This window comes from Medicago truncatula, chromosome 8 (genome assembly GCF_003473485.1).
Source record: "Medicago truncatula cultivar Jemalong A17 chromosome 8, MtrunA17r5.0-ANR, whole genome shotgun sequence".
Classification (NCBI taxonomy): domain Eukaryota; kingdom Viridiplantae; phylum Streptophyta; class Magnoliopsida; order Fabales; family Fabaceae; genus Medicago; species Medicago truncatula.
This window is the reverse complement of record NC_053049.1, coordinates 6,485,938-6,497,067: the sequence shown is the minus strand read 5'-3', so window position 1 is coordinate 6,497,067 and position 11,130 is coordinate 6,485,938. Positions and strand designations below refer to the sequence as shown.

Sequence of the window (11,130 nt, the reverse complement as noted above, 5' to 3'; positions counted from 1 at the left end):
TACTAATTTATGGATAAGAGATTAGCTTTGTAACCTCAAGATATATATTCCGTAAAAAAAAACATCAAGGTAATTCAAATGCTACCGTAATACTTATTCACAATCCTTGTCACAAGTTAGAGTGCATCACATCTCAAAAAAAAAAAAAAGAAGAAGAAGCTAGAGTGTATGACATTTCATCTCAAAGGAAAATATAGTGTATTTACTCCAAAAAAGCACAATGATAGGATCATGAGTTTCTTATTATAATAGGAAAATTATCCAAAGCCAAACAAAAAGGATTTATATTTTTTGTCAAAGTACAATTGAAGAGTAAAAGTACAATTAATTAATTTTATAGGTAATAAAATAAGACCGCTTCCAAAATGAAATAAAACAAACTATACTTTTTCCAAAAATCATCTCAAAGGAAAATACTAGTTTATTTACACCTAAAGGCAAAAAGAAAGGAACACTTTTTTTTTTTCATAACATAATAAGACTTTTATCCAGAGCCAAACAGAAAGAAATTTTATCATATCATATATTTATAAAAGATATCTTATAATCTAAAGAATAACAGTACAATTAAGTTTTTTTATAGTATTTCACGTTTGGCACGTGGAGCTTATCTTCCAATTAAAAAAATATATGTGGTAGAGCGTGGATACATTATCTTCCATCTATAAATACCATTGGCTTTCTCCTACTACACCAAGCTTCGTTCTCTACTACTACATTAAATATCTAGTGTTAATTTGTTTGATAAAAAAGAGTTAGCAAATATGTTTGGCATCTTAAACAACAAGGGCCAAAAAATCAAGGGAACTGTGGTGTTGATGCCCAAAAATGTTTTGGACTTCAATGCCATAACTTCCGTCGGTAAAGGCGGTGTTATTAACACCGCCGGAAATATCATCGGAGGTGTCACCGGCATTGTTGGCGGAGTTGTTGACACTGCCACTGCTTTCTTAGGCCGTAACGTCTCTATGCAGTTGATAAGTGCTACTAAGACTGATGGTTTGTTCTCTACTTATTCAAATTTTCAAGCTATTACATGGAGAAAAAAAATTAACCGTGACCAAAAAATTAATAATTAACCATGAATACTATCATGCAAAAATTATTCTGTCCATTAATTTCCTAGTCAAGAATAAAATTTTCACTAATTGAACATAAACAAGTGGCAGAGATGTGATGTACTTAGATATTTTTTGGTCTTGAAATATCTGAATTTGACATTATATACTATCTAGTGATTATGTTTAAATGTGTTTAATTTTGTAGCAAATGGAAAGGGTCTAGTTGGAAAAGAAACATTTTTGAGCAAACATCTACCACAGTTACCAACTTTGGGAGCAAGACAAGATGCATTCAGTGTTTTCTTTGAATATGATGCTAATTTTGGAATACCTGGAGCATTTTACATAAGAAATTATACACAAGCTGAATTCTTCCTTGTTAGTGTGACTCTTGAAGATATTCCTAACCGTGAATCTGTTCAGTTTATTTGTAACTCATGGGTTTACAACTTCAAAAGTTACAAAAAAGATCGCATCTTCTTCACCAATGATGTAAGTTTTAAATTCTAAGCTAAGGATTAAATATGTTTATATGATTGTAGCAAAGTTTAGGAAACTTACATATTTTACCTATAATTTTTTTACACATTATTTTTTTGGTTTCAAAATATTATATTTACAATCTAGGATTTATTTGTTTCATTAGGAAAATGAGAAAATAAAATAAAAATTGAATTTGTTACAGACGTATCTTCCAAGTCAAACACCAGCTCCATTAAATCATTATAGAGAAGAAGAGTTGCAGACTCTAAGAGGAGATGGAACTGGAGAGCGCAAAGAAGCGGATAGAGTTTATGATTATGATATTTATAATGATTTGGGAAATCCAGATGGTGGTGACGCACTTGTCCGTCCTGTCCTTGGGGGATCAAGCACCTATCCCTACCCTCGCAGGGTTAGAAGTGGTAGAAAACCAACCAGAAAAGGTTAGTTTGCTGCCGAAATATAGCGGTTAGCGAATTTAATGTGTTCATTTTGTAGAAACGTTCTAATTGGTTTTATGCTTTTTTTATTCGTAACAGATCCTAAGAGTGAGAAACCGGGTGTGATTTATGTTCCAAGAGATGAAAATTTTGGTCACTTGAAGTCATCAGACTTCCTTATGTATGGAATAAAATCACTGTCTCAAAATGTCATACCATTGTTTAAATCTGTGATTTTTGACCTCAATTTCACACCAAATGAGTTCGATAGCTTCGATGAAGTACGTGGACTTTTCGAAGGTGGGATTAAGCTTCCTACAGATATACTTAGTCAAATTAGTCCCTTACCGGCCCTTAAGGAAATCTTTCGCACTGACGGTGAACAAGTCCTCAAGTTTCCACCTCCTCATGTAATCAAAGGTACCTTGTTCATCCAAATCGAATCAATTATAGCTAACAAGTTCCTTTCATGCATATATTAGTATCATGCACTTTTGAATTAATCCAATTTGACAATTATTTTGAGCAGTTAGCAAGTCTGCATGGATGACAGATGAAGAATTTGGAAGAGAGATGGTTGCTGGTGTAAATCCTAATGTGATTCGCCTTCTTCAAGTATGTACCAAATGTATTCTTAATATATATTAGCTAAAATATGTATTTTGTTGTCAATAGCTCAATGCTTATATATTTCTATGCAATTATTCTTTGATATACCAGGAGTTTCCACCAAAAAGCACACTAGATACCACTGTCTATGGTGATCAAAACAGTACAATAACAAAAGAACACTTAGCGACTAACCTTGGTGATATCACAGTTGAAGAGGTAATGATATAAATATGTTTCAATTAAAAGTTATTGGCTTGTAAATCAATCAAATTTATGAAATAATGTGATTGAAATTAATTTTATGGAACAGGCACTCAATGGAAAGAAATTATTCCTCTTAGATTACCATGATGCATTCATGCCATATTTGGAGAGGATAAACATAAATGCAAAGGCTTATGCCACAAGAACAATCTTGTTCTTGAAAGATGATGGGACTTTGAAGCCAATAGCAATTGAATTAAGTTTGCCACACTCAAATGGGGTCCAATATGGTTCTGAAAGCAAAGTATTCTTGCCTGCTGACGAAGGCGTTGAAAGTACAATTTGGCTATTGGCAAAGGCTCATGTCATTGTAAATGATTCATGCTATCATCAACTCATCAGCCATTGGTATGAACTCTATTTAGTCATATATCTAAAAAATAACACTAATATATGCATTGTATGACATGATTATTAATAAAAAAAATGTATGACATTGCAGGTTGAATACTCATGCAGTTGTTGAACCATTCATCATAGCAACAAATAGGCATCTAAGTGTTCTTCACCCAATTAATAAACTTTTATTTCCTCATTTCCGTGACACAATAAATATCAATGGACTTGCTCGACAATCTCTAATCAATGCTGGTGGCATTATAGAGCAAACATTTTTGCCAGGACCAAATTCAGTCGAGATTTCTTCAATAGTTTACAGGGATTGGGTTTTCACCGACCAAGCATTACCGGCTGATCTTATCAAGAGGTATTTTTTGACCACGATTTGGACCATCTATATAAAAATTAGGAGCAATTTCATAATTATTATTGATAACAAATTGTCTGCTTGATTCAGAGGACTAGCTGTTGAGGACCCGTCTTCCCCCCATGGACTTCGTCTTGCGTTAGAAGACTACCCTTATGCTGTTGATGGACTAGAAATATGGGATGCTATTAAGGCATGGGTTCAAGACTATGTCTCCTTATATTATCCAACAGATGAAGTAGTGCAAAAGGACACTGAACTACAAACTTGGTGGAAGGAAGCTGTAGAAAAGGGTCATGGTGACTTGAAAGACAAGCCATGGTGGCCTAAGATGCAAACTGTTGGAGACTTGGTTCAATCTTGCTCCATTATCATATGGACTGCTTCAGCTCTTCATGCAGCAGTTAACTTTGGACAGTATCCTTATGGAGGATATATCCTGAACCGTCCAACTCTTAGTAGAAGATTTATTCCGGAGCAAGGAACTCCGGAGTATGATGAGATGGTGAAAAGTCCTCAAAAGGCGTATTTGAGAACTATTACACCAAAGTTTCAGACCCTCATTGATCTTTCTGTGATTGAGATATTGTCAAGACATGCTTCTGATGAGGTGTATCTCGGAGAGAGGAATGACAAGTTTTGGACATCTGATACAAGGGCAGTTCAAGCCTTCCAAAAGTTTGGAAGCAAACTATCTGAAATTGAAGGGAAAATCCACGGGAGGAACAAAGATTCTAGTTTGAAAAACCGCACTGGACCAGTTGAATTGCCCTACACTTTGCTCCTTCGTTCAAGTGAAGAAGGTTTAACTTTTAGAGGAATTCCCAACAGTATCTCTATTTAGAAAGAAAAAAAAAGTCTGTGTGGATTATTTCTTATCTATTGTGCATTTTCGCTTTCCAATAACATCGATGTACATCGATGTGAATATGATGATTGTCTATTTATAATTGTTGTTTCTATGTGTGTACTACTATTGTATTTGGGTGTTTTCATTCGAATATAATAATGTGTTTGTTGATAGGGATAAATATCTCTTCAACACACATAAACTTGATGATTGATCTAGGACATTAAATTCTTACGGGGTTCTTAGTTAATAGGTTTATGTTTCAAGTTTAGACTTGCAGAGCAAGAAACAAACACATGAAGATGAATATAAGAACAAAATGATTTAGTATAAAAATGAAGAAAAGCAACAACAAAAATTAAAAAGAAATGATATTATTATTAACAAAGATACATTATTTGATCAACAACTAGTTAAATGTTTATTTTATGTGAACAAATGTATAATCTATTAGGCAAGTTTACTAAATGGAAATGAACTACTCCGCATGGAGGAGAACAAACCCCCAATTAATAGCAAAAGAAATGAACTAACTTCTATGCTTCATGTTTGCCATGTCTTTTTACTAACTTAAAACTTCCTTTGCAAGTTTCTTTCAACCTACACATTATATTAATTGTCGAAGGAAATTTGAAATTGATATTTTAATGGAAATCAATGTAAAATTGAGGCATTTTGAAGAAAGAAGTGATACTCACGTGTGAAGTAGGTTTTCTACCTCGCAATCAGCGCGAGCAGGGTACCGACTACGAGAGTTGGAGATGTTGTGCTTCTGGAGGTGCCAACCGGTAATCAAGGGTTTTTGGATGGACTAGAGGTGCCTGGATTGGTGTCTCCTCCTAGTGTAGTCTTAGTGTCCAATATGGAGAAGAAATCGGTTCCTTCCACTCATGAGGGAAGAATTCGGTTAAAAAAAAGGGTTTTTGGATGGACCAGAGGTGCCTGGATCGGTGTCTCCTCCCAGTGTGGAGAAGAAATCGGTTTCATCCACATTCGGGGAGTGAGCTGCTATGAGATTTCATGTCATTGTCCTACTTGACCCAAAATTGATTGGTTCCATCAATCTCACCTATAATTGATTGGTCCAAGTCTAAATGGATTAATACACATTAAAGATTTAACCTCTTTCTTTTACATATACCAAAAAAAAAAAAAAAAAACTCAATTAGAATAAGAGAGCTACTTTGTTTGTGTGACCAACAGATTTTCTCCATCTAAATCAGTGATCTTGTGAATACTTTCATACCTACCGTATTGTTATAATAATAAAAAATATCATTGTTATGATTAATTCATATTTTATATTCCACGTTTGGCACGAATAGCACAGCTTCTGATTAAAAAATTTATTGCAGCTGGTGTATACATTATATTCCATCTATAAATACATGACTTCCTCATAAACCTCATCAAGCTTCTTTCTCTACTCTACTACATCAAATATTAAGTGTTAATTTGTTGATACATAAAGAGTTAGCAAACATGTTTGGCATCTTTGACAAGGGCCAAAAAATCAAGGGGACTGTGGTGTTGATGCCCAAAAATGTTTTGGACTTCAACGCCATAACGTCCATCGGTAAAGGCGGTGTCCTCGACGCTGCCGGAAATTTGATCGGAGGAGTCACCAGCATTGTTGGTGGAGTTGTTGACACTGCCACTGCCTTCTTAGGCCGTAATGTCTCTATGCAGTTGATTAGTGCTACAAAGACTGATGGTTTGTTCTCTATCTTCAATTATTCAAGTTGTTCCAAAATATACTTCAATTATTCAAACTGATTCATTATCTTTCGTAATCTATCTGAATCTATAGAGAGACATATTTAACTTTATGTGTTTTTGGAATCCCCACACATTTATTCAATATGCTAGCTAACTGACCCCACCATGACCATGGCCTTCATGTTGTTAATAATAATCAACTGTGAATACGACTATCAAAAAAGAAAAAATCATATAAAAATTATTCTCTACGTTCCATGCCAATGAAATAATTTATCTTCCTATGACAATTTTAACTCTTTTTATTATCTTATTCTACACATTCTTTTTGAAACAGAAAGCAATAGTTAAAAAAATATTGAGGAACCAATTAGTTTATCTTATAAGTATATTTGAGATTGTAAAAAGTCCATAAACATATGATAATGTTGATTTGCAGATCTAAACTTGCAGTTTCTTATTTTTCAGCATTAAGGGTGTTTGTGGATATTTAGCTGCTAGACTTTTTAGAAAGAAAAGAAATGAGAATAGTTTTTTTTTTTTTTTTTTTTAGAGGAAAATACTACATGAGCTATTTATGGTGGGTTTGGATTGAGAGTTTGTTTAGAAGGGGAAGGAAGGGGAGGACTTGCTTTTCCTTTTTAAATTACAATCATTATAAAATGATTTTTAGAAAATTGAATTAATAACATGATAAGTAATCATATAATACTTCAAAAACACTTAATATATTTTAAAAAAAATATTTTACATTATTCGTAATTTAAAAAAATAAAAGTGAGTCTTCCCCTCCCTTTTTCTCCCAAACCCTCAATCCAAATACACGTATAGTTAGATGTTATAGTGCTTGTATGCAAAAGTAAATCAAAATTAAAATTTATTATTTATTATGAAATGATTAAATATAAAAAGAATGTTACATTAATGAATGATTAAATGACATATATATCCAACCAAATTCCAATGTACAGAGTATTAAAATATATATTGAGATAAAAATAAAACAATAAAATAATATTTTGGGTAAATAAGTGCTGACGCGTTAGATTATATAATTGGTGCCTTGTCATTGTTTTTCCACTAATTGAACATAAACAAGTGGCAGATCATGATGTGTTCATTTTCTTTATGGTCCAGATGTTCTTGAATTTGACATTAATAGACTATATTATTTACTTAACTGTCCCTTTTTAGTGATTATTTTAGATCACGAGATCATGCTTATATTTATTTATTGGGATATTGGTTTCTACCAATAAAAATATTTATTTTTTGAAATAATTTCATATCTGTTATTTTAATTTTGTAGCAAGTGGAAAGGGACTAGTTGGAAAGGAAACATTTTTGAGCAAACATCTTCCTCAATTACCAACTTTGGGAGCAAGACAAGATGCATTCAGTATTTTCTTTGAATATGATGCTAACTTTGGAATCCCAGGAGCATTTTACATAAGAAATTATACACAAGCTGAGTTCTTCCTTGTTAGGGTGACCCTTGAAGATATTCCTAATCGTGGAAGTGTTCAATTTGATTGTAATTCATGGGTTTACAACTTCAAAAGCTACAAAAACAATCGCATCTTCTTCACCAATGATGTAAGCTTTGAATTTTATATGACCATAAACCTATAAAAAAATTAATCTAACAATTAATTATTAACATTTTTTTGATAAGAAAATAAAGGTAAATTGAATTTATTACAGGCGTATCTTCCAAGTCAAACACCAGCTCCATTAAATCACTTTAGAGAAGAAGAGTTGCAGAATCTAAGAGGAGATGGAACCGGAGAACGCAAAGAATGGGATAGGATATACGATTATGATGTTTATAATGATCTCGGAAATCCTGATGGTGGCGACGCCCTTGTTCGTCCAATCCTTGGAGGATCTAGCACCCATCCCTACCCTCGTAGGGTTAGAACTGGTAGAAAACCAACTAGAAAAGGTTGGTTCACTACCAAAGTAACGGTTAGTAAATTTAACATGTCTATTTTATATGAACGTTCTAATTGGTTTTATGTTATATGATTCTTAACAGATCTTAAGAGTGAGAAACCTGGTGCCATTTATGTTCCAAGAGATGAAAATTTTGGTCACTTGAAGTCATCAGACTTTCTTATGTATGGAATAAAGTCATTGTCACAAGACGTTTTGCCTTTGTTACAATCTGTAATTTTTGATCTGAATTTCACCCCGAATGAGTTTGATAGCTTCGATGAAGTGCGTGGACTTTTCGAAGGTGGAATTAAGCTTCCTACAGATATACTCAGCCAAATCAGCCCCTTGCCAGCCCTTAAGGAAATCCTCCGCACAGACGGTGAACAAGCCCTTAAGTTTCCACCACCTCAAGTAATTAGAGGTACTTTATTCATCTTAATCAAACCACCTACCTATAGTTAACATGTTCGTCACACTCACATATTATAGTATTAGCATATCAAACAACATAAAACTCGTATTTTTTTCTCAGGAGACAGTCGTAAAATGATCATTGTTGTCACATTATTTGTAAACTGATGTATTTTAGATTAATCAAATTTCACATTATTTTCTTTGTTGTTGTGTAGTTAGCAAGTCTGCATGGAATACTGATGAAGAATTTGGAAGAGAGATGCTTGCTGGTGTAAATCCTAATGTGATTCGTCTTCTTCAAGTAAGTACCAATTGTATTAATATCTGCTAAAATATGTATTTTGTTATCAATATTCAAATATTCACATATTTCTTTGTATAAATTATTTTCTGATATAACAGGAGTTCCCACCAAAAAGCACACTAGATGCCACTGTCTATGGTGATCAAAATAGCACAATAACAAAAGAACACTTAGAGACTAATCTTGGTGATATCACAGTAGAAGAGGTAATGATATGAACATGTTTCAATCAAACTCATTGGCTTGTAAATCAATCAAAATTTATGAAATAATGTGATTGAAATTAATTTTGTGGAACAGGCACTTGATGGAAAGAGATTATTCCTCTTAGATTACCATGATGCATTCATGCCATATTTGGAGAGGATAAATTTAAATGCAAAAGCTTATGCTACAAGGACAATCTTGTTTTTGCAAGATGATGGGACTTTGAAGCCATTAGCCATCGAATTAAGCTTGCCACACTCAAATGGGGTCCAATATGGTGCTGAAAGCAAAGTATTCTTGCCTGCACATGAAGGTGTTGAAAGTACAATTTGGATGTTGGCAAAGGCTCATGTAATTGTAAATGACTCATGCTATCATCAACTCATGAGCCATTGGTATGAATTCTTCATAGCTATATCTACAAAATAAATTCATTCTATCTCTATATATAATACATAACCCTTGGCCGATGCAGACATAGTTACGTACTCTGCATAGCTACACCTGCATTGGCCAAGAGATAATGTATACCGCAATTATTAATAAGAAAATGCACGACATTGCAGGTTGAATACTCATGCAGTGATGGAACCATTCATCATAGCAACAAATAGACATCTAAGTGTACTTCACCCGATTAATAAGCTTTTATTCCCCCATTACCGTGACACAATAAATATCAATGGACTTGCTCGACAAGCTCTAATCAATGCTGGCGGCATTATAGAGCAAACATTTTGTCCAGGACCAAATTCCATTGAGATTTCTTCTGCAGTTTACAAGAATTGGGTTTTCACTGATCAAGCATTACCAGCTGATCTTATCAAGAGGTAATTTTTCACCAAGACTCACGAGAACATATAATTTCGACAGATAAAGATCAAGATTTTCCCATCTAATATTGGAAACCATAATCTAGTCATTTTGATTGTCATCATTGCCTTTCCTAAAATTTAAATTGAAAATAGAAAATAACACTTTCTTCATGTTAAACAATGATAAAATGTGTAAATAATTTAATTCAAAAGTTCTGCAATTATTGGTAACAGTAAATGTATATTACTACATAAAAAGTTAGGACAACTTGTTAATTGGCATTGATAACATATTGTTTGTTTGATTCAGAGGATTAGCTGTTGAGGATCCCTCTTCCCCTCACGGCCTTCGACTTGTGATAGAGGACTACCCTTATGCTGTTGATGGACTAGAAATATGGGATGCTATTAAGGCATGGGTCCAAGACTATGTCTCCTTATACTATCCAACAGATGAGGCGGTGCAAAAAGACACTGAAATTCAAAAATGGTGGAAGGAAGCTGTAGAAAAGGGTCACGGTGACTTGAAAGACAAGCCATGGTGGCCTAAGATGCAAACTGTTCAAGACTTGGTTCAATCTTGCTCCATTATTATATGGACTGCTTCTGCTCTTCATGCAGCTGTTAATTTCGGACAATATCCTTACGGAGGATATATCCTGAACCGTCCAACAATTAGTAGAAGATTTATTCCGGAGCCAGGAACTCCGGAATACGATGAGATGGTGAAAAGTCCTCAAAAGGCGTATTTGAGAACTATTACACCAAAGTATCAAACCCTTGTTGATCTTTCTGTGATCGAGATATTGTCAAGACATGCGTCCGATGAAGTGTATCTTGGAGAGAATAATAACAAGTTTTGGACATCTGATACAAGGGCAGTTCAAGCTTTCCAAAAGTTTGGAAGCAAACTAACTGAAATTGAAGGGAAAATCACTAAGAGGAACAATGAGTCTAGTTTGAGAAACCGCACCGGACCAGTGCAATTGCCCTACACTTTGCTACTTCGTTCAAGTGAAGAAGGTTTAACATTCAGAGGAATTCCCAACAGTATCTCTATTTAGAAAAAATTGTGTGTGGTTCCTCATATATGTTGTGCACTTTTGCTTTCCAATAACATCAATGTGATGATTAGGTTTATGTATAATTATTGTCTCTATGTCTGCACTACTATTACTACAACATCACTGCTGTATTTGGGAGCTCTTATTCACATATAATAAAGTGTGTTTAATTTCCACTTTTGCTTTGCACTATGTATTCTACTTTCTATCACATATAGTAAAGTGTGTTCAGTACAAGTGTTTTGCATACAAA

The 11,130-nt window shown here is 33.9% G+C and overlaps 2 protein-coding genes across 2 annotated transcripts; both read left to right on the top strand.

Moving 5' to 3' along the window:
- The first annotated feature begins 689 nt into the window (after positions 1 to 689).
- LOC25500504 (seed linoleate 9S-lipoxygenase) lies at positions 690 to 4,644 on the top strand. Its single transcript, XM_013588938.3, has 9 exons — positions 690 to 999; positions 1,267 to 1,553; positions 1,747 to 1,987; positions 2,084 to 2,404; positions 2,514 to 2,599; positions 2,705 to 2,812; positions 2,907 to 3,208; positions 3,303 to 3,566; positions 3,657 to 4,644. Exons 1-9 carry the CDS (start codon positions 765 to 767, stop codon positions 4,408 to 4,410), a joined length of 2,598 nt encoding a protein of 865 aa, XP_013444392.1. The 5' UTR covers positions 690 to 764; the 3' UTR covers positions 4,411 to 4,644.
- Positions 4,645 to 5,825: 1,181 nt separating this feature from the next.
- Positions 5,826 to 10,877, top strand: LOC11422014 (seed linoleate 9S-lipoxygenase). The gene is made up of 9 exons (XM_003627153.4): positions 5,826 to 6,130; positions 7,445 to 7,731; positions 7,840 to 8,080; positions 8,174 to 8,494; positions 8,703 to 8,788; positions 8,890 to 8,997; positions 9,092 to 9,393; positions 9,565 to 9,828; positions 10,124 to 10,877. The coding sequence occupies exons 1-9, from the start codon at positions 5,899 to 5,901 to the stop codon at positions 10,875 to 10,877; spliced, it is 2,595 nt and encodes an 864-aa protein (XP_003627201.2). The 5' UTR covers positions 5,826 to 5,898.
- The last annotated feature ends 253 nt before the right edge of the window (positions 10,878 to 11,130 follow it).

Excerpts from the sequence above, each read along its gene's own strand:
- LOC25500504 (XM_013588938.3), top strand. The coding sequence starts at position 765 with ATGTTTGGCATCTTAAACAACAAGGGCCAAAAAATCAAGGGAACTGTG. Across the intron at positions 1,988-2,083 it reads TAGAAAACCAACCAGAAAAG|ATCCTAAGAGTGAGAAACCG; the intron begins GTTAGTTTGCTG and ends TATTCGTAACAG. Across the intron at positions 2,813-2,906 it reads GTGATATCACAGTTGAAGAG|GCACTCAATGGAAAGAAATT; the intron begins GTAATGATATAA and ends TTTATGGAACAG.
- LOC11422014 (XM_003627153.4), top strand. The coding sequence starts at position 5,899 with ATGTTTGGCATCTTTGACAAGGGCCAAAAAATCAAGGGGACTGTGGTG. Across the intron at positions 9,394-9,564 it reads CATCAACTCATGAGCCATTG|GTTGAATACTCATGCAGTGA; the intron begins GTATGAATTCTT and ends ACGACATTGCAG. Across the intron at positions 9,829-10,123 it reads CCAGCTGATCTTATCAAGAG|AGGATTAGCTGTTGAGGATC; the intron begins GTAATTTTTCAC and ends TGTTTGATTCAG.